Source organism: Sparus aurata, chromosome 18 (genome assembly GCF_900880675.1).
Source record: "Sparus aurata chromosome 18, fSpaAur1.1, whole genome shotgun sequence".
In the NCBI taxonomy this organism is placed as follows: domain Eukaryota; kingdom Metazoa; phylum Chordata; class Actinopteri; order Spariformes; family Sparidae; genus Sparus; species Sparus aurata.
In genome coordinates this window covers 23,305,240-23,325,239 of record NC_044204.1, presented here as the reverse complement: position 1 = coordinate 23,325,239, position 20,000 = coordinate 23,305,240, and the positions used below count along the sequence as shown (strand labels likewise).

The window sequence follows — 20,000 nt, the reverse complement described above, 5'->3', positions numbered from 1 at the left end:
TTCTGCTTCCCACTCCTTTCCCATGTGTTTACCTCCCTGGCCCACATTGCACTTTTGTTCAATTGCTTCAAAGCTTATTTATTCAATAAACATTTCAAAATATAACAATGGGGGAGAGAATGTGCATGCAAATGTATGCACAGACACACAAATAAACCGGAGACCTTATGTCGACGATGGAGAGAGAACATGACAGGTGAATGTAAAAGCCCTGTTCAGCTTTTTCTGCAAACTGGTACAAAAGTGGGAAAAGATGGAGAATAAATGGTTTAAAAACTTTTTCTATCCCGTCCTCTTTTCTTTCGCTCTCTCTCCCTCTCTGTCTCTCTCTCGCTCTCTCTCTCTCTCTCTCTCAATCAACATGAAAATCATTAAAATGAGGATTTCTTTTATGACTGAGAAGATATTAAAGAAATCTGAGGACACGGATGGATTAAGGACAGCCGGAGGCTTCACCTTCACCTTTTTGGTAGAAGAAAAAGTTGAGCTCACTGATCTCACCCAAACAGTATGCAGTGAGAGTCTGTTTAGAGCGAGACTGTTTACTTAAGCAAGGAATGCAAATTTGACGCAGGTTACCATTGCTTGTGTCCTGTTTCCGAACAACAGTCAGCGTTTGTTCCTTTTAACGGTCGCCACTATTTTCCATAAAGCATTTTAGTTTAGTCTGAATTTAAGAGGAACCTGATCTGTAGTGGTGGCAGTTCACGTAACACCCACAGATATGGGTCAGGCTGCTAATGGTAGCCTACTAGTGGCCACTTAAGGAATCAGTGCTCATTTTTATTGGATGGCTTGATTAATAGCATGAAGTCGTTGATGAATTGTGAGCATCCATGCTTTTCTATCGCCATCAGGTAAATGGCAAACGTCACTGTGAAGATACCAGGGTTACCGCGGCTGAAGACAGCATACTTGAACTGTCCGGTCGCTTCTGTTTACATAAACGCCATCGACAAAAGCTGATGTCATACGAGAGTCTCGAAGGGTTCCAGGGGGGAGTTCAACCACTTGTTACGGTTTTTAGGGGAAAGGTGTCACTCACCAAGAAGGGATTGAGCTCGAATTAAAAATGGGATTGAGCCTTTGTTTCATCCATAAATGAATGAACCCACAACAGTTTGATGAAAAAATAATAAATCAAAACAGAGATATCCGTTGCTGCAAATGAGCTTTTGAAGTGTTTCACTAATGTCGTGTCTTCTGAGATGGGTGTGTGTGTTGGCTTGTCAGGGTAAAGAGGGATGAAATAAAATTGAAACGACAGCGGAAATTAATAAGCAAAATACAGTTTAAGTTGGGAAAAGAGAGAAGAAAAGTAGTCGGCTCTCTGCATTGTGTCCGGCCTGGACCCCAGGTGACAAAGTGGTCTGATATGAGCTCTTTTAAAACAGAGTTGTGTTAAATCCTGTAAAATTACGGCGTGTGCCAAATGCTAAGTGGAGGCCGTGGCGCGGTAATCTTCCTGAGGCGAACAGCGCGGTGATAGATTCGGTGGCCAACAGCGATCTGTCCGTCTCACCTATTAATGGAGACCTTTAGAGAGGTGCTGCAAAGTGTAAATCACGTTCATGGATGCGGATGGTCGGTGCTGATGAGGAAGGTGTGTGTGTGTGTGTGTGTGTGTGTGCATGTTTCATTTTAATGATGCATATTGGTACACTGAAGTGCATTTTGTCTGCACCTTTATCCCTTCATTACGCGATAGGCATCATTTTGGCGAGGGCTGTCTGGATGTGGCGCAGATCGCTCAGCCTTGTCTTTACCAAAGCTCCTGCAGGCAGAGAAAAGTCACATTAATAAGTGGTAGGAAAGAGCTGGGAAAGCGGAGGTAGTCCAGGTAATAATAGACACCTTGTTAGCTGGAAGTGTCACAGATATGTAAGGAGCACTGTCAGACTGAGAGCTCAAATTCTGGGTCTCAGTTTTCAAATATTCCCATGTGTGTTGACAAGGAGACGTGGAGAAGCTGTCCAAAGTCTTATCTAATTTATGTCGCACTCGAGCCAGATTTTATTTGATGACTCAGTTCTGTCTCATCGGCAGCTGTGAGTGTTTTTATTGCATATTTTCAAATTGTTTCCCGACAAATTTTAATTGCCTATTAAGTGGAGCCCACTCTCCAACGATGAGTTGATTAAAACACGTGAGCTCAGCGTATGAAAATATTCATATTGTGACACAGTTAGCTTGAATGTATTTTAAGCCTTTCTGAGTGTTTTACTACCATGCATTCCTCAGTCAGTCCAGACAGAAACAGGCACATTCCTACGCTGAAATGCCATTTGAATATGTATATAAATAGATATAGATAACATTGTAATACTAAATGCAGTGAACTGTCCCTGCCTTATTCTCACATACCCGTTTCCTTTGCTTATGCATCAGTTAACAAACCTGTGCCCTCCTTTTTATGTCTCAGACTCCAATTTAAATCTCTTACACAACATCTGAGTGACGGGATGTAAATGCGCTGACTTATTAATGTTTTCTGGTCCCCTTAAGGTCGATTAACATGAGTTTTGTTTGGAAACACGATTAAAACAAGTCTGTATTTCCTGTTATGATGCGCACGAACAAATTGATTTTAAGTCAAACGTCCTGATTACACATATAATTCATGCGTTTACTGTTTACCGTTTACTGATTACTGCGCCCGTGATATTGCTTCTCGCCTCTCCTCTGTCGATGTTCTCCCACCTTCTCTCTTCATTTCGTCCTCCCTCTTGCAGAGCTAAGTGACAGGCCCCGGCTGCATTATTTATCTGATCGTAATGATTTTGTGCCTCGCTGACCTCTAGGCCTGCATTAGTTACTGCAGGCAGACAAATCTAGGTGACCTGTAGCCTGGGCAGTAAGTAATGACACCTGGCATCGCACTTCAGAACGTCAGAGCCCAGCCAGCATCATTAATGAGAGACATGCCAGTATAGTTGTTAACAAGGAACTCTGTGTGTGTGTCTGTTGTGAGCGTGTGTGTGTGTGTGTGTGTGTGTGTGTGGGTGTGTGTGTGTGTGTGTTTGTGTGCATTTCAGAGAGTATGTGGGTGTGTTTGGAATATGAATTGTTGTGCCATATCTGTCCTCCAGTATACAGGATCTGTGTGTGAAGTGTCCGGCTGTCTGCAAGTGTTAACGCACATGAAGACACATGAAGCTAAAGCCGGGACTGGAAAGGACATCATGCTGTCTCTGTGCATGTGTGTGTGTGTGTGTGTGTGTGTGTCTCATTAGAGTGGAACTTGTGTTGTCGGGGTCACCTGGAAGTCAACCGCCCCTAATTGGCCTTACAGTTGTCAAGGAAACAGACCGGGCCAGGCCAAGTGTGAACTGACCCATCCGAGTGTCCATGTCAGCTCGGACAAACAAACATAACTACACGCACATGGTCGTGTTTACGCCACTTTAGAGGACGTTACTTTGACTTACATTCATTTTCTGCAGACTTGCACTTGCCAGAACCATCACATGCACGAACCCAGTCCAGCCTTTCCCCCAAATTCAGCATGACACGGTCCAATCTGAAAACATAAAATCTTCTGAGGCCCATGCAAACTTTCAATCACAACTCATATTCCATCATCGATGCGATATAAAATACATGTTGTGATGAAGTCTTTTCCTCAGTCAAATAATCAGGTCAAGGTTGGTAGGTGCAGTACATATCAGTGGGAAACACCAAACCACCGGATAAAAATAGGTCAGATGGATGACGAATAGCACATAACTACCTTGTTTTATCAGTTCTGGTTACTTTTTGTAAGCAGCGGATAAAGGTCTAGCTGAACCAGTTCTCATTCTGAAATGTCTCATTGTGTCTGTAAACCAATCACAACCCAGGATGCAGCGAGGGTGCCTCAGCGGTATAATGTTTGTTTTTGTGCGTGGGAAGGCGACACCCGGAGTTAAAAAGGCTAAATCCATGCAAAAGAAAAAGGTAACAGTGGTCAGCTTGTTTAGGTTTGTACTCTTTGTGACCAGGTTATTGTTAGGTAACTTGCCATTTAAGCTTGTAGGTTGCTGGCTCAGAGGTTGTTTTTTGCTTGCTTATTTGTTTTTTTTTTCCATTGCAAAAGACAAACATGCCTGAATGCCTGAAATAGGCATCCAATGACAGGCTATACTTCTGGGTCTACATGTGGGTTGCGACCCAGTCTCTGGGAATGACTGTTTTAAACAAAAATGTCCACATAGACATGACATCTTTCACCGTTAATGCAATAGTCACAAGTTGGAAATATGTGTGGGTGAGTCACACTATCCCGACCTAGAGTAGCCTCACCAGAATACTAATCTCTAACTAAAACTGACATGACCATTTCCTTGGGCGCTACCCACCACAAACCTGAACATTGCTAACACTAGCTAAGGTTAAAGTTACTAGGGCTATCTTGCTAATGTTAACATTGTTAACACTACCTAGCTACCTGGGCACATGCTGTAGGAATTTTATTTTTACATTTCTTCCCCCACAACCTGGCAACTACCAAGATTCATGATCGCTGATGAAACATAAATACCATCTGATATCAGTGCTGTTATACCACTTAATAAACCTTAATTCTTTCACAGATAAACAAACTTTTGCACCAGACAAAATGTATCAAAAAATTAATTCACAATCATAATTATGTTTTTCAGGAAAAGAGACCTTTCTACAAACTTTGTAGATGTATTAATTTTATAAATAAACACAAATTTATAACAGGAATATGTTAATGATATTACCTTTAAGTCTTTACCCTTAATTACTTACGCTATACATGTGTTTATGTCCCCAAAGTAAGGCAAGACCCAACAATGTCACTTTGGAAACAGATTTACTGTATGTCCCCACAACATGAGTTTTATATGTAGACACACACACACACACACACACACAGTAGCAGTGTCTCTGTGTGTCACCTCCTCACGTCTACTGCCAAGATAATGAAGGAGTGAGACAAATGTAACAGAATAAGAGACAGGGACAGAAATACCAGTAGGTAGCCAGACAGACGAGCAAGTTGGAAACTGCAGAGACAAACACACACACACACGCACACACACACACACACACACACACACAAACACAAATACACAAACACACACAAACAAACACACACACACACACACACACACACACACAGTCTCAGACAGGGTTAAACTGAGAAGACAACAGAACTGTGTGTTTTCTTTGGTGGTTGCTTAGCAGCTCTGAATCTTTTTTAAAAGGAGCATCCAAAACTGAAGGTTGCCGAGCGTGTCCCTCACTCTGAAGCTCGTCCCTGCCACTCCTCCATCCTTCACTTCAGGAACAAAGTATGTTACTAGAGAATAACATTTAGTTTTAGTCGCCCCTGAACCTTGTATGCTCTAAGTGTTATATTCAGTTGTGGAAGGTATATTGTTACATTTATAAGCTCACTTGTCTTTTACTTGAGTACTTTAATATTTATTTCATTGGCTCTTCTGAGGGGATTATACATGTTTAATGCTACCATGTTTATCTCATCGTTTACTGCTTACTTTATTAGGATTGTATGTATTTGTATTAGGATGTATACTTCACTTACTTAATATTTTTGTCTTTTTGTCTGATATGCTTTAGTGCACAACGGTAAACTTCTTTCATCACGTTCTGTAAAACCAAAAAAAGTTTTAATCTCAGCTGACAATATTGACCGACCAACATATTGGTCAGGCTCTAATATCTATGGCAATAAAAGAGATGAATTTTCATTTTTCATCTGTGGGTGTTTTTTCTTGCAAATGTTGATCTTTCTGATCAATTTCAGGAGTGCCTTTGGTTTGCAGGTTCCACATTTTTTGTATGTCTTGCAGTGTGGGTCTCGCCCTGCTTTGGTTTTCCCTTGGTCTCGATACACTCTGGACTTGGTCACGACTCGCTCTCAGTTTAGGTGGTCTTGACTACAACACTGATGGTTGCATTGCCTTATAATACATTGTGATTCAAGTGGTACTTGTTCTTCTTCTGTTCCATTCACAGTTGAAGATCAAAAAGTCCCTGTACCCTTGCAGGCTAATTACAGTCCCCATTACTTCCACTGGAACTGCTTATGTCATTTTAGTGATATTTGGCTACACAAGCAAGTTAGCTAAGAATATTTATTCACTCATTTATTGGACAGATAACACAAAGGGCCAACGCTGAAAATCCAACACGACTCTGCTGTTGTGCCTTTTCGTTGATGTAATCCAAAACGTTTATTCCAAATGGTTTGTGGTTAACCAATTAGGATCCTGACTCGAACGATCACCACGGTGGATTTTTCCTAATGGGATGCTGGAATTTCCGACTTTACACCACGTATGGAACGGAGCATTAAGTTACTCTGCACGTCTCGTCTCTTAGCCGCAGATCTAAACTGCATTCGTTTTCTAAGAATGCACCGTTTCCATTCCCATTCGAGCTATTCCTCTTCTCTCACTCACCCTCTCTGCTCCTTTCCCTCTGCCTGTCTGTCTCTTTTCGTATCATTCCTCAACGCTACCTTTCCCTTGCTGGGGTACGTCTGCAATCCTGTTCCTCATCTCCGTACCTGTGTCTCTGTGTGTGTGTGTGGGGGGTGTACATTATGTGTGTGTCTTTCTCCACAGCGTGTCCATCAGCCATCTCATTACGGCTGTCTGTTTTTAAATCCCTTTGCCTCATTAGGCACCGCACACAGCCACTGAGGACAGCAGGCCTCAACTCCTGCGCCAATTTACCCTTTTCTCTCTCTCTCTCTCTCTTTCTCGCTCTCTCCATCTTTCTATCTGTGTGCGTGTGTGTGTTTAAACCAGCATAATGCTCTCTGCATCTCCTTTGTCACACATTACCTTGTTTCTTTGCATTAGGCTTTTTCCTTCCTTTCACTTTCTTTCTTTCTCTTTCTTTCTTTCTTCCTTTCTTCCTTTCTTCCTTCATCCTCTCTCCATTTGTGCTCATGGGAAACTGAGTTTCGCACTCTCCTTACCTCACCTCACTTCTCTTTCTCTCTCTTTTGGACTCGTCTCTTCTGTTCTATTCACAACTTTCTAATAACGTATAATGTTTTATATTATTTTTTAGTATGTATATTATCTAAAGAATAGGTTTATTAATGGTTCGTAAGTCATATGAGAAGGCTTGAGAAGCGTGTTAGCTCGGTTAGCCAGGAGAGTGTTGATGGCAAAAGAGCTTTGGACCGCCGGGAGAAAGAGGTTTACAGGACGAGGGCTAGCTGGTTAGCATGCTAACTTCAGTGGATATGTCCGTCTGTTAAATATGAAGCTAGACCCATCAGCTGGTTAGATCAGTTTAGCATAGTGACTACTGGTAGTTACTGCACCCACTCAGTCTTACAGCTATAGGCTCTGCACACCAAGAAAACTTATAGCAAAAGCTATTGTTTTTCTGTTAAGGCTGCCGCGTGCTCCTGTTTTGCATGTTGTGTCACTTTGTCCCTACAAGGTGCATATTTGCACTGCTTTTTCCATTAATTACACTCAGTTGGTGATTTGAGAGGCAGTGAGCGTGGATGCCACCCCCCCTTGTTCACAAAATGACCAATATGCACCCACCTTGTTAAGCTGCCGACCCCCCCTCTCCATCCCCAGCAGCAGAAGGAGTTCAGGGCAGAGGGTGTGATTTTTTGAATATGTCAAGTCTACATAACCTTGTGATCCTTTATCTAACTGAGCTTTGTGGACAGTTAAAAATATATGTCAGTCAACACCAAGTCAGAGCCACGTCTATGTGTAGGCGAATGAATCAAACAGGGTCCACCCACCCTGTTAAAAAATTAACAAATGTCCCGCTCCACAATCTGTATTGCACAACACACCTTTCAAGGCGTTTTTGAAGTAGCGGCAAGTCTCGGTGTGATCGGCACCTTAGACAAACAAGGTATAACATGTTAGTCATGTTAGTGAGCAGTAGATGCGGGTTTGGTACCTTTGAACAGGGCCAGGTGAGCACGTTCCTCATGTTTTTAGTCTTGATCTTCATCTAAACTTAAAGCTTAACCCAACCTGAGCATCTCCCAGTTATTGCTTCATATTTACTGTACCGTCCTGAGAATTGAACAAAACTACGTATCTAACTCTCAGCAGAAGGAAAATAAGGTCCTGTCACTAAATATCAAAGGCTCTTTTAACCTTTTATTTACATTGATGGATTATTATAAATAAACTTTTTAGTTGTATCTTATTAACTTATCAACAGCATACCTAGTGGCTGATTAGACAGCGAGAAAGCGCTGAATGAGAATTAATTTCCACCATCACAACCTGGCAAGTGAAAGTTGTTCTTATTACTGCCTCATATCTGATGTATAAAGCATTATTAAACGCTTTATCAACCATTAAAAAGCTTTCAATATTCAATATTTGTGTTGCATTTCTTCTACTGAGACTTGACATGCCCTCTTGTGTCTCTCTGTGTGACTCCAGGTGAATGAGATCTACCATGACCAGTCTTTGGGAGCAAAGATTAATGTGGTGCTGGTACGGATTATCATGCTTGGCTACAGCAAGGTAAGACCCGACAAGACACGAGTTCTCCCTGAAAAGTCGACTGAGACGATCCCTTTAAGTACCTACTGTATGAACAGCCGAGTCGCACGTAGGCACATACACACACACATACACACTTATAAACAAACACACAGAGACACACGCGCGCACACACACACACACACACATCAGCACACACTGATGCCCGGAGCCTGTTATTCCAGTGGACTGAGCAAAAGAGGAACTAAAAGCATGCGGCATCCCAGGGGAGTGTTTCCAAGTCGCACGCCTTCACAGTTCAGCACCAAAGCACACAGAAACTCTGGCCGTTATGCAATCAGCCTTCCTCCCAGTAGGCTGCAGCACAGAATCATGGGAAGTCCAGGCAAAGATAAACAATCAATGATAGCCCTCCCTCATTCACAAACAGAGAGACTGGACGATGGTGATTGGGGGGAGGTAGCATCCTTTTCTGTAGCCTGTAACTCTATCTGCCTGTCTGTGCTGAAGGAAAGAGGAGAGGAAGGATGGAACAGAGATAAAGGAGAGATAAAGAGAGAGAAGAGAGGGCAGGTATTACCCAGCAAATGATTTTATTGCTGGATAGGTGCTCTGTGATACACTCACTCTGCTGTAGCCTTATCGCTTCCTCTCCTCCCTACATGTCTACTCTCCCAATGGAGGCCTGGATACACACACTCCCACACACACACACACACACACACATGCACACTCCTACATTGGTCATTCTGGACCAGCCCCTATGCAGCTTCAGCCAAAGCTCCGGCTGTCCATCATCCCCAATTACCGTGGCAACAGAGCTGCACCCAGACAGCCTGCAGATTGGCTATGTGACCCTGGATGCAGGCGCACCCACACACCCACACTTTACACACACACACTCCAACACATGTACACACCATTACAAATACATCTTTAAAGATCATAGAAACACACTGTAACAGACACACACACACCCAAATACACACAGAAGAACCTGATGAACACAATAAAGCTCACACACACACCGATGTGCACGGCGCGCTCTGTCTGAGGGGTGTTTGTGCAGAGGCAGGCCATATGTCTTCTTTGCAGCACACTCACACAACACACACACACACACACACTCTGGTTCAGCTGTGCATTGTGCACGTGTGAACACGGAGAGGAAATGTAGAAAGCGAGGGCAAAAAAAGGAGGAGAGATATGGGATGACTGGTGCAGGAGGGAAGAGGAAGGGGAGGGGAGATCTTAATGAGGAAGAGAATGAGAGGTGAAGGTGAGTGATAGGAGTCGCTGGCATCAGGGTGTCTGTGTGACTGTCGGTGTAATGCATTTCATCAGGAGTAGATACTCAGTAGTTGGACTTGTTTTTGACTATTAGTACACGGCTCAGTTTCATGTTCATTATTAAAGCCATCAAGATTGTCCGAGCATTAGTGTACTTGTGTGTGTGCGTGCGCGCGTGTTGTACACCTCAGCAATTTGCAGGATGTGCTGACAACATCTAACATTGTGACACTGCCCCCTACAGGGTTTTATAGGGTGTTGTTGTACCAGAACATCATTAGTTTCCTGCCCCTTCAGATCATCTTTACACCCCCTCCTCTCTCTTTCCCTGTGTGTTTTTACGTCTCTCTCTCTCCAGTCCATGAGTCTGATTGAACTGGGGAACCCGTCTCAGAGTCTGGAGAACGTGTGTCGCTGGGCCTTCCTGCAGCAGAAGCAGGACACGGGGGACGCCGAATATCACGACCATGCTATCTTCCTCACGCGGCAGGAGTTCGGCCCCACGGGAATGCAGGGTAACCAAAAGACATGAACATATATTGAATGTTCCCTTTTTCTGTTTAACATATTGTAAAGGCATCCAAACTCATGAGTGGAGACAGAAAACTCTCCCTCTCCTCCTTCCTCTGCCTCATACAGCGGCATAGTGCATTGTGGGTTTGGTGGTTGGTGGTTTTCTGTGCAGCAGAGTGCAGTCTAACAGGCAGGCCCAGGGGAGAGGCCTCTAAAGGCAGTGGCCTAGCTATCCAGAAGCCCTTCAGCTGCCCTTGGGCTCAGCCTTCAGCAGCAGAAAATCAATAGGCAGAGCAGGGCCAGCCACAGTCCCACAATTAAAGGCAGTATGGGACAGACAAGCACACAGGGAGTTGGAGATTGGCGTATGTAGGGGCGGAGGGCGACAGTTTAGGGTTAGGATCAGACACATGTGTAAAAAAGTACTGTGTGTGTCAGTGTGTGAGTATATACAGTGCGTATATTTGAACAGATAAATCTTAGATTGAGTTAATGCAAATACTTAAAGAAGATTTGTATTTCAGTATATCGAGACGGACGTCAAAATGTGCTCAAATACTTTTCAATTTTTTCAACTTGCATAATGTAACAATTGACCACCTGTCGAATTCATATTCTAAAGAAAAAGCATTTCAAAGTAACCGCTAGCTGCTGTGAAATGTGGCTGCCATTGGCTAGTTAGCTCAGCTAGCTGTGCAACTAGCACTCCTATTAGCCGACTCTGCCCCGATGGGGAGCTTGGAGCATCGAGGGAGTGCTGGTGTTGTTTACCATTTGACTATACAAAGTGGCTTGGGGTTAGCTGGTTAGCATGCTAACTTCAATAGGTATATCTGCAATCCATCAAAAGTGTTATTTCTTGACATTCTGTTGATCATTTTTGAATGTTTTAAACTATAATGCTTTCAGAAATTGTATACAAATCAAAAAATGTGGCCATATTAAAAGAAAATATGGACTGGGATAAATATTATTGTTATTGGACGGTCGAGGATGTATATATTTGGGTTGGTATGGATATGGATTTTATAGCAAGAGTCATTAAAAAAAATGGCTGACTATTGAATGTATGGCATTTACTTTGGGTTAATACGTGATTTTTTCTTCTTCTTGATTCATACAGTGTGTGGATGTGTGTGTGATTTATGTTGGAGGTGATAACCTAAAGAGGTTTCTGCATGCCCTAAACTTCTCAAAATGACAGATCAATACGTCTATCAATCCTGACACCTGTGATTCTTTTCCTGTTTGCTCAGGTTACGCCCCAGTGACAGGCATGTGCCATCCCGTGAGGAGCTGCACCTTGAACCACGAGGATGGTTTCTCCTCTGCCTTTGTGGTGGCACACGAGACCGGACACGTGTAAGTGCATTTCGCCATAATGATGTCTTCAAGCCTGTTCTCATGCTACAGCAACAAACAACAAAGCAGATTGTTAGACTTCATCGATTTATTACAGTTTTGGTCCGCTGGTCACCTCAGCCAATATCTCATGAAAGAATTGCTGCTTTACGCCCGTCCCTTTGTTCTGCGTCTCTTCCCACATGTTCCCAATCTGTCGCACTGGTTCATCTCTTTTCTCTTCACTTCCCCTCCCTCTCTCTCTCTCTCTCTCTCTCTCTCACACTCTCTCTCTCTCTCTCCCTCTCCCTCCCTCTCTCTCTCTCTGCAGGCTTGGGATGGAGCACGATGGTCAGGGGAACCGCTGCGGCGATGAGGTGCACATGGGCAGCATCATGGCGCCACTGGTGCAAGCTGCCTTCCATCGCTTTCACTGGTCCAGATGTAGCATGGCAGAGCTGGGACGCTACCTTAAGTGAGACACACACAGACTCAGACTCGGATTTGACTGGCTGTTAGTTACTAGTTATTAAGGGGACTTTCAATTAAATCTCTTGTAATGACTTTTTAGGGAGGTTAGCTTCTGAAGGAAAACTGATCCACTTGAATACATCAGAGCTTTAAATGTATTTTCTTTAAGTGTGTTAGATCTAAAACTATGAGTTTAAGTATATCCGCAAAAAAAATCATGGGTTCGCAACATAACCTCAATTTGCACAGTCCCATTGTTGTGTCATGGTTAGGGTAAGGTGATATTTTATAGGCCAAAAAATACAAAAGAACACTGAAAATAAAGGTTAGTTGCAGCCCTGATTGTAATTCTGCCCAATCACATGAATAAATGGAAGGAAAAAAATGAAGGTAAGTAAAAGTTTGTTGAATTGTTCTGACTCCTCTCGCAGTTCCTACGACTGTCTCCGTGATGACCCCTTCGAACACAACTGGCCGTCGCTGCCTCAGCTTCCTGGTTTGCACTACTCCATGAATGAACAGTGCCGCTTTGACTTCGGCGTGGGCTACACGATGTGCACCGCGGTAAGAGATCCACGTAGTCTGATGGTCGCTTTACTAACATAGCTATAGTTTTACTAACACGACCTAACTGACCGCGCTAACACAGTGAAGGCAGCTTCTGCAGCGGTTGCCACCAGTCGAGCTAAGCATCACTTCATCTTCTGAGACGATTCAGTTTGAGTTCAGTTTGTAGATTTAATTCAGAATTTGCTGACTTTGACTGTGGAACATTTGTATGGGGCCTCCCTCTGAAGGTTTTCTTAGAGAACTGAACGCAGCACTGACATCTGTATCTGAGCTTCATTGTAAAAAAAAAAAAAGTCACACATACACTCCTATTCACATTCTTCTGATGTCCTCTGCTTTGCTCTCCCGGCCACTGGTGGGATTGGCATCTTGCTTAAAAGCAGGTAATTGTTTTCATAGCTTTTTCCTTTTTTCTGTTATTAAAGTTGATTACGGTATTTATAATAACACAACACGTAGCTCGATACCACAGTGTCTGTACATGAACGTGTCGCAAACAGTATTTCTGTAAACACAAAGCATCACACAGTAGACAATCTTCACCCAGCTTCAGCATCTTGCCAGTCACCTCCTCCCTGTCACTCTCACCCACTTTATAACTGTGAAGCCACTGTGGCACGCTGTTGGGAAGCTGTTGCTTGATTGACAAAGGGCTTGTTCAGGGGCTTGACACACATTGCTAGATTACCCTCTATTCTCTTGTCAAACCCATTCCCCTCAGCTACAAAAGGCGGGCCAGTCAGGAACACAGGTAAGGTGACCCCACCTCCCGGAAGACATGTGGCCCGTCATTTGTTTTTCTCAGATTTTCTTTTTCTATTTGTCCTCTGAAGTTGTAATCGTTTGTAATGTTGCTCCTTACTTTTCTTTTGTACTGTTTCTCTGTTCTACCCATCGTCATGTTTTGGACGTTAGTCTGCAGGATTCTAAAATGCTCATTTCAAGAGAAAGTGGCTGTAAAAATCCCTAAAAACTAATGTGATTGTGATTCTACTGGTCGGGTGGTTATGATGCAGTTCAACAGCTGAACCGTACCATATCCCGACTCCTTTCCTGCAAATCTGTATTAAATCACGGCAGCACTGGCAGGAAGAGCCTCATTATTTTGGCACACTCACGACTATAAACGAGTGGAAAACGTTGGAAAGATGTCTTTCCCATCCAAGGAGAAATGGCTGAGCCAGAACAGAGGCTGTTTTTCCATGTTTCACTTCAGCTTTTAGGATCCTCCAGTCTGATGTCATTGGTGATTACCTACCACAGTCTAGCCACTGATTGTGACTTGCCCTCTGACCTTCAAAGGTCCCCTGGGGTAATGGTGGGTAGGGAAGTCTGTGGAAAGGAGGGAGGAGGGCACGGCCCCTCAGACACTGGACTGCAGGTCGGTCTGGTGGTATCCTCATCAATGGTTCATATTAGAGAATTTGGTCCTTGGCCTGTGTCTAGGGGCATTTTAGAGGTCGATGAGACCTCACCTTTTGGCCTTTTTAACCTTTCGCCCTCTGACCTCTGACCTCCCTTGTGCTCCAATTAAACCACGGGCTGTCTCATTCTGAGAGTCTTGTCTCTCTCTCTCATCCTTTGGTTTAGTTTGCATGAATGGCTGTGTGTTTCTCAGTGGAGCGTAGTGTACAGTGCAGTGACACAGTCCAGGGTTGGTGTTGTTATTGTGGGGTACAATACTTTTGTGGTTATTGTTGTATTCTCATCTCTATTTTTCATTTCCTATCTTCAGTGTTTAGTCTCACTCGAGCTGTCTTTTGATGGTTGACTTGTATTATTGAAGGTCAGTCTGTTACGCAGTGTGTGCACTGTGTGATAGGGCTTTTAATTGTAAGGAGTCTTTCTCTGTGCCCTGCAGTATCGCACTTTCGACCCATGTAAGCAGCTGTGGTGTAGCCACCCAGACAATCCCTTCTTCTGCAAGACCAAGAAAGGACCGCCCATTGATGGCACCATGTGTGGGGATGGGAAGGTATTGAAACGCTATTGTTCTCCAACTTACATTCCGTTGAAAAAAACATAATTTGACTGTATCCAAATGAGCAATGCCTGACTTTTTATATTTACTCTTGGTCTGTTGCAGCATTGCTTCAAAGGTCACTGCATCTGGTTGACCCCTGACATCATAAAGCAAGATGGAAACTGGGGTTCGTGGAGTGAGTTCGGCCAGTGCTCTCGCACCTGTGGAGGAGGAGTACAGTTTCGCACACGCGACTGTGACAATCCGAGGTATGAAACTGTGTGTAAAAGTGTTACAAAAATAAGTGAAATTGCAAGTTTTCAGTATGTTAATTATGCCAAATAGAGCTGAGACTCTAAAGTTTATATGAGTTCTTTATATTTAAATGCAGATAATGTACGATTTGGCACGTCCTGTTCGTAAACACACCAATGATAGCACTACACTGCACTACGCAATTCCAGAGAAATATAGCATCATGGTCCATCCATCAGGAGGATATAACTACAAGATAGAACAGGAAATCAACAAACCAAAAAGCAAACCATGACTTGTGGTTGATTGTCAAAAACAGATGTTTTGAGTTGGCGAGGGATTGCCAATACCTAACTGCCTTTGTACATGGGTTAAATGGATCATTTCTAGTTTTTCAAATAAAAGCCTACACATTTTCAAGGTGAAACGAAATAAACTTTTTCAATGACGCATATGCCCTCTGCCTTGCAACCCCTCTCAGGCCAGCCAACGGAGGCCGCGACTGCTTGGGGGCGTCATATCAGTTCCGGATGTGCAACACCAACGAGTGCGAAGACATCTACAGTGACCCGCGGGAGGAGCAATGCCACGCTTTGGACCCTCGCTTTGAAATCTACAGCAACAAGCACCACTGGCTGCCTTATGAACACACGGACCGTGAGTGTACACCCCGCAGATGGAGGAGGGATGACGTAGTTTGCTGGAGAGATGGGAACAAAAAGAGGCTGTCAAAAATAAGGGAGCCTGAAAATGAGAAAATGAAGTGATGATACATTGTGGAAGTTGTAAATACGAACGAAAGCCAGAAAGAGGAAGCAAACACATCATTCTTGATTGCGGTCAGGTTTTATATATAGGTTGTGTTCTGTTACGGTCATTATCATGTGGCCGCCCTGCTGAGTGCAGCTTTGAGCTACGACTACGCCCTCTCATAAAAACACACCATCTCTTTGAAGTCTCCTTAAAAACACTCTTCTTCCAACTTGCTGTCTTCTCCCTCTCCACCCAATCGCTGAGGTCATTGATACCTCACTAAACCCCTCCACCTCCATCTTTTCTTCATCCACGTTACAGTTGGCACATATGAACAAGCCATACTCAAGTTCTTCACTTAATATCCAGAACCTCTTCACATTATTGAGAAGTTTTAAGATACGTGTCAGCCCCACCCTGCCTCTAAGTGGAGGTGTCTCAGCCATCCTGATAGGTATTAAATTATCTTCCAACTAAAGGGCAGCCCCTCGAAAAAAAAGTGCTGAGCTGTCTTCATATCTAATCGGAGGTCACGCTACACGCGCTCCGCTTAGAAGAGCCTTGCTAAATTGTTTTTCTCCGTTCTTATCCTTTCTAAATGCCATATTTTTCAGCAAGGCTTTCTCAGGCTCAAATTACTTGTGAGCGTGCGTTGGTGCGCGAGTGCAGATGTATGTCCGCGCGTGTGTGCGCGAGAGATAAAAATGAACAGGGAGGTGAAATTGAATTCCATTCATGGTCTGTCATCTCCTTGAGTTCCAGATAGTGCGAGGAGAGAAAAAGGAGTGCTTTCTGCTCCGAGTGTGAAATTGTAGTATTTGTTTAGAGCCATTTGACACACTGCTGCTTTTTGTCTCTGTTTGGGTCTTTTCCCACGTCAACAGATATACTGTAAATTACTCTTGAGCCAGGAAACTTGAAACGTATGGCTGCCGTGTGCGTGGCTGTTTATGCAGCTGCTTGGATCGATACATCCAACCCTTTGGTCTATTGTATTTTATCAGAAGCTCCAGATTGTCTCTTGTTTTTCAGTCTTTTCACACAGATTGTGATCAGATGTCTCCTCATATTATTCCCCATTAAAAGTTGAGGACAAAGTCAAACTCGGTAGTGTCCTGTGTCACATCCAATCATGCGACAACAAGTGTTGCGTGTCAGTTTGTAGCTTCATCCAGCCGGCTTCCTTTGAAAATGACTTGTAAAGCAGTGCATGAAACCAAAGCCAATGCACATCAGTTGTGTTCATGTTGCTGTGTAGAAAACTCACCTGCATATTTGAAGGTCTTCCTTGCCTTTAGGTCATGTACACATACAGTGAACCATTCAATGTTAAGTCACACAGAATAAAAATTAAAATACTGCAGAATTTTGATTTAGACTGGAATATAATTTATGTAAAGTTTAGTCTTTCTTCTAATATTTTTGTTTCAGCCTGCTACGTAGTCATGTTCATGCGCTTGCTCTGCATAGGTCTTCCTTGACTACTTACGAGCTACAAACGTGCCTCCAAAGAGTAACTATCGGAAAGAGAAGTGTGAGGCAGGAGGAGAATATTTCAAGCAGCACTGTTGAAAGTTGATGACAGTGAAGCTTGTGGCTACTTGAGCAGCACCCCTGAATCGGCCTACGCTACCGTATTTTTAACATCGGCAATAGCGGTGGTACCTGGAGAGCCTAATATTTTCTGATTTCCATGATGTAAAAAGTTTGGGAAACACAGACAGAGAGGATTTTTGATAGCGTGATAATGTGTACCACTTGCACTGAATGGCTAATATAAACACGCTCTGTTATTGAAGAGAATATAAATCTATAGACGTGTTACATATCTACCTACACTGTGACTCACAAGTATAATTGCACGGGCCCCCTCAAATATCATAGCATATTTCACACGCACACACACGTTCAGATCACAGAGAAGGGAATTTCATATGTTGATTCTGTGTGCTCTCGGTTCAACCTGAGAAAAGTGTGTCCTCTCCAAATATTATAATTTTGCAGCAGCACGTCTGCCACCTGCTTATTAGTGTCAAAGCACCAAGTCCATCTGAAATAATAATAAATTAAAAAAAAAACGTGATAAGGAAGGAGTGTTCATTCTCACTGGGATGAACTGCCAGGTTTTGTCTCTAGAGACTCGTACTTGTAGTATGACTCACAAGCGGAGACACAATGAGAGAGAGCGTCACGCTGACTCATGGAGGGCTCATTCAGAAAATAACAGATAATCACATGTTGGTTGTAAAGATGAAATCACCGAAATGGATCGCATGTGTGCCATTCTGACACAACTGTTTGAAGAATTGGGTCATTTATTGTGTGTGTATGTGTGTGTGTGTGTGTGTGTGCGTGTGTGTGTGTGTCTCCCAGCTAAGGAACGCTGCAAGCTGCACTGCCAGTCTAAAGACACACGAGATGTGGTCAACATGCAGAGAATGGTGCTGGATGGCACGCGGTGCTCGTACAAGGACCCCCACAGCGTGTGTGTGCGGGGCGAATGCGAGGTGAGTGACGTTATCCGCCTGTGAGGGCAAGCCAGCTGCATCTGTTTAAGATCTACACGTTGTTAATCTTTCCATGTCCTCATGAACAGAAAGTGGGCTGCGACGGCGCAGTCGGCTCCTCAAAGCAGGAGGACAAGTGTGGGGTGTGTGGGGGAGACAACTCCAGCTGCAAAACCTTCAAAGGCACCATCACACGCACAGCCAAGAAACAAGGTATGAGCACACGCACTCACAATGAGCCTCATCTTCATCAAGGATGGATTTGACTTGGGTGCATCAGCGGAGGAGCTGTTTATCATGTTGGCATAATAGTTGGCCAGTGCCCTTTCCAAAAAGTCTGCACACATTCCTCGCCTGCTATTTTATGTCCAGCTAAACATCGCCCTCTAGAGGAAAATGTGCAACAACATCCAAACCTCAGTGAGATCTTATTTTACATGTTTCCATGTGAGTCGAGCACTGCCAAGAAGTTGCGTCAAACCTCACTCGAGCTTATATTTACTATCTAACTCTCGGCGACAAGTTGGCACCAAAAAATTCCCAGAATCAGATGTTCACTCTGGATGGAAATCGTCACGGCTGCGAGGGCTTTAACTAGTGAGCAGGGGTACGTGGTTGAAATGAGTAAGAGCTCTTTGCCGGATTAGCTGAGGCTCTTAGTCAGAAAGACTGTAAAGTGAGCCTTTAATGATGCCGGAGTCCTGAACCAGATGTGTGCTTCATTTTCAGGTTTACTCAAAGTTCTTGAAATCCCCAGAGGAGCGAGACACCTACTGATCCAAGAGCAGGAAGCAACCTCACACGTTATAGGTATTTGACATGTTTGTTTTTTGTTTTGTTTTGTATTCCAGTGACTATATACTGTCTTGCGTACATGTGTTTAGAGAGAATGTAATAAATGGATTTTTTCTCACCCATCTACAGCTGTGAAGAACGTGGCATCGGGGCTGTTGTTCCTAAACGGGGAAAATGACTACCCAGAATCCCGCTCGGTCATAGAGAAAGGCGTGGAGTGGGAATATGCGAATGACAACGACAAGGAGACACTTCAGACCACGGGTCCTCTCAGACATGGAATCCTGATCATGGTACATGAATGAAATAATTGAAGATGGTATAGAATTTGGTCATTTACAAGCATTTTCTGCAGCCCAGATTATCTTAAGCAGTTGAAATATGACTACTTTGACTTCACCTCTTCTTTAGTCATAAACACAAAAGAAGATCAGAAGTAAACAATAGATCACCTGCATTTTTTTTACTTGCTTCTCAGGGCTTTCTTATAGTAGCATTTTTCATCCTCGCAAATACAATACAATAGGTGCTTTCTGGCCCGTGGTCCACCATAAAGTTTCAGTTTTGGGCGCCCTTGCCTCAGCCTGTTTGTCCATTACGCTCCCTCTCTGCATCGATGCGGAATCCTCCGCGTCTGCAGAAATGTCCACATCTCGACTGATAAATGCAGATGATATAATCAATTTTTTGTATTCATTTTTTTTATTGGTGAAATTATGTAACAGACAAGGTTACATGAGGGACAAATACATCACACCACGTGGACTACGAATACAGACGGTGGACACAGTACAGATAACAACAGAAAACGTAAAGTTATGATGATATATATATAGGTAGTACAGGTGTGTGTGTGTGTGTGTGTGTGTGTGTGTGTGTGTGTGTGTGTGTGTGTGTATGCGTGCGTGCGTGCGTGCAAGTGGCTGAAAAGCAGATAGTATGGTACTATATTTACCTTTTTATTTTGATTTTATCTTCTATCTATGCCATATTTCATATGTATAAAGTAAAACGTATAAATATGAAATGAGAAGGAGGAGGAAAGAAAAAGTGAAAAAATAGATA

General features: G+C 43.4%; 1 protein-coding gene across 3 annotated transcripts in view; it reads left to right on the top strand.

Moving 5' to 3' along the window:
* Positions 1–20,000, top strand: part of LOC115569117 (A disintegrin and metalloproteinase with thrombospondin motifs 2-like) — a 135,860-nt gene that overhangs the window by 104,238 nt on the left and 11,622 nt on the right. For 2 of the 3 annotated variants that reach the window (XM_030397052.1, XM_030397054.1), the window contains 13 exons: positions 8,415–8,498; positions 10,126–10,282; positions 11,537–11,642; positions 11,953–12,096; positions 12,524–12,656; positions 13,384–13,413; positions 14,524–14,637; positions 14,749–14,894; positions 15,362–15,537; positions 18,007–18,140; positions 18,230–18,353; positions 18,870–18,950; positions 19,065–19,228. In XM_030397052.1, coding sequence (XP_030252912.1) covers positions 8,415–8,498; positions 10,126–10,282; positions 11,537–11,642; positions 11,953–12,096; positions 12,524–12,656; positions 13,384–13,413; positions 14,524–14,637; positions 14,749–14,894; positions 15,362–15,537; positions 18,007–18,140; positions 18,230–18,353; positions 18,870–18,950; positions 19,065–19,228 — 1,593 coding nt within the window. The remainder of the gene's footprint in view (positions 1–8,414; positions 8,499–10,125; positions 10,283–11,536; positions 11,643–11,952; positions 12,097–12,523; positions 12,657–13,383; positions 13,414–14,523; positions 14,638–14,748; positions 14,895–15,361; positions 15,538–18,006; positions 18,141–18,229; positions 18,354–18,869; positions 18,951–19,064; positions 19,229–20,000) is intronic. The other variant, XM_030397053.1, reaches the window with a different exon arrangement.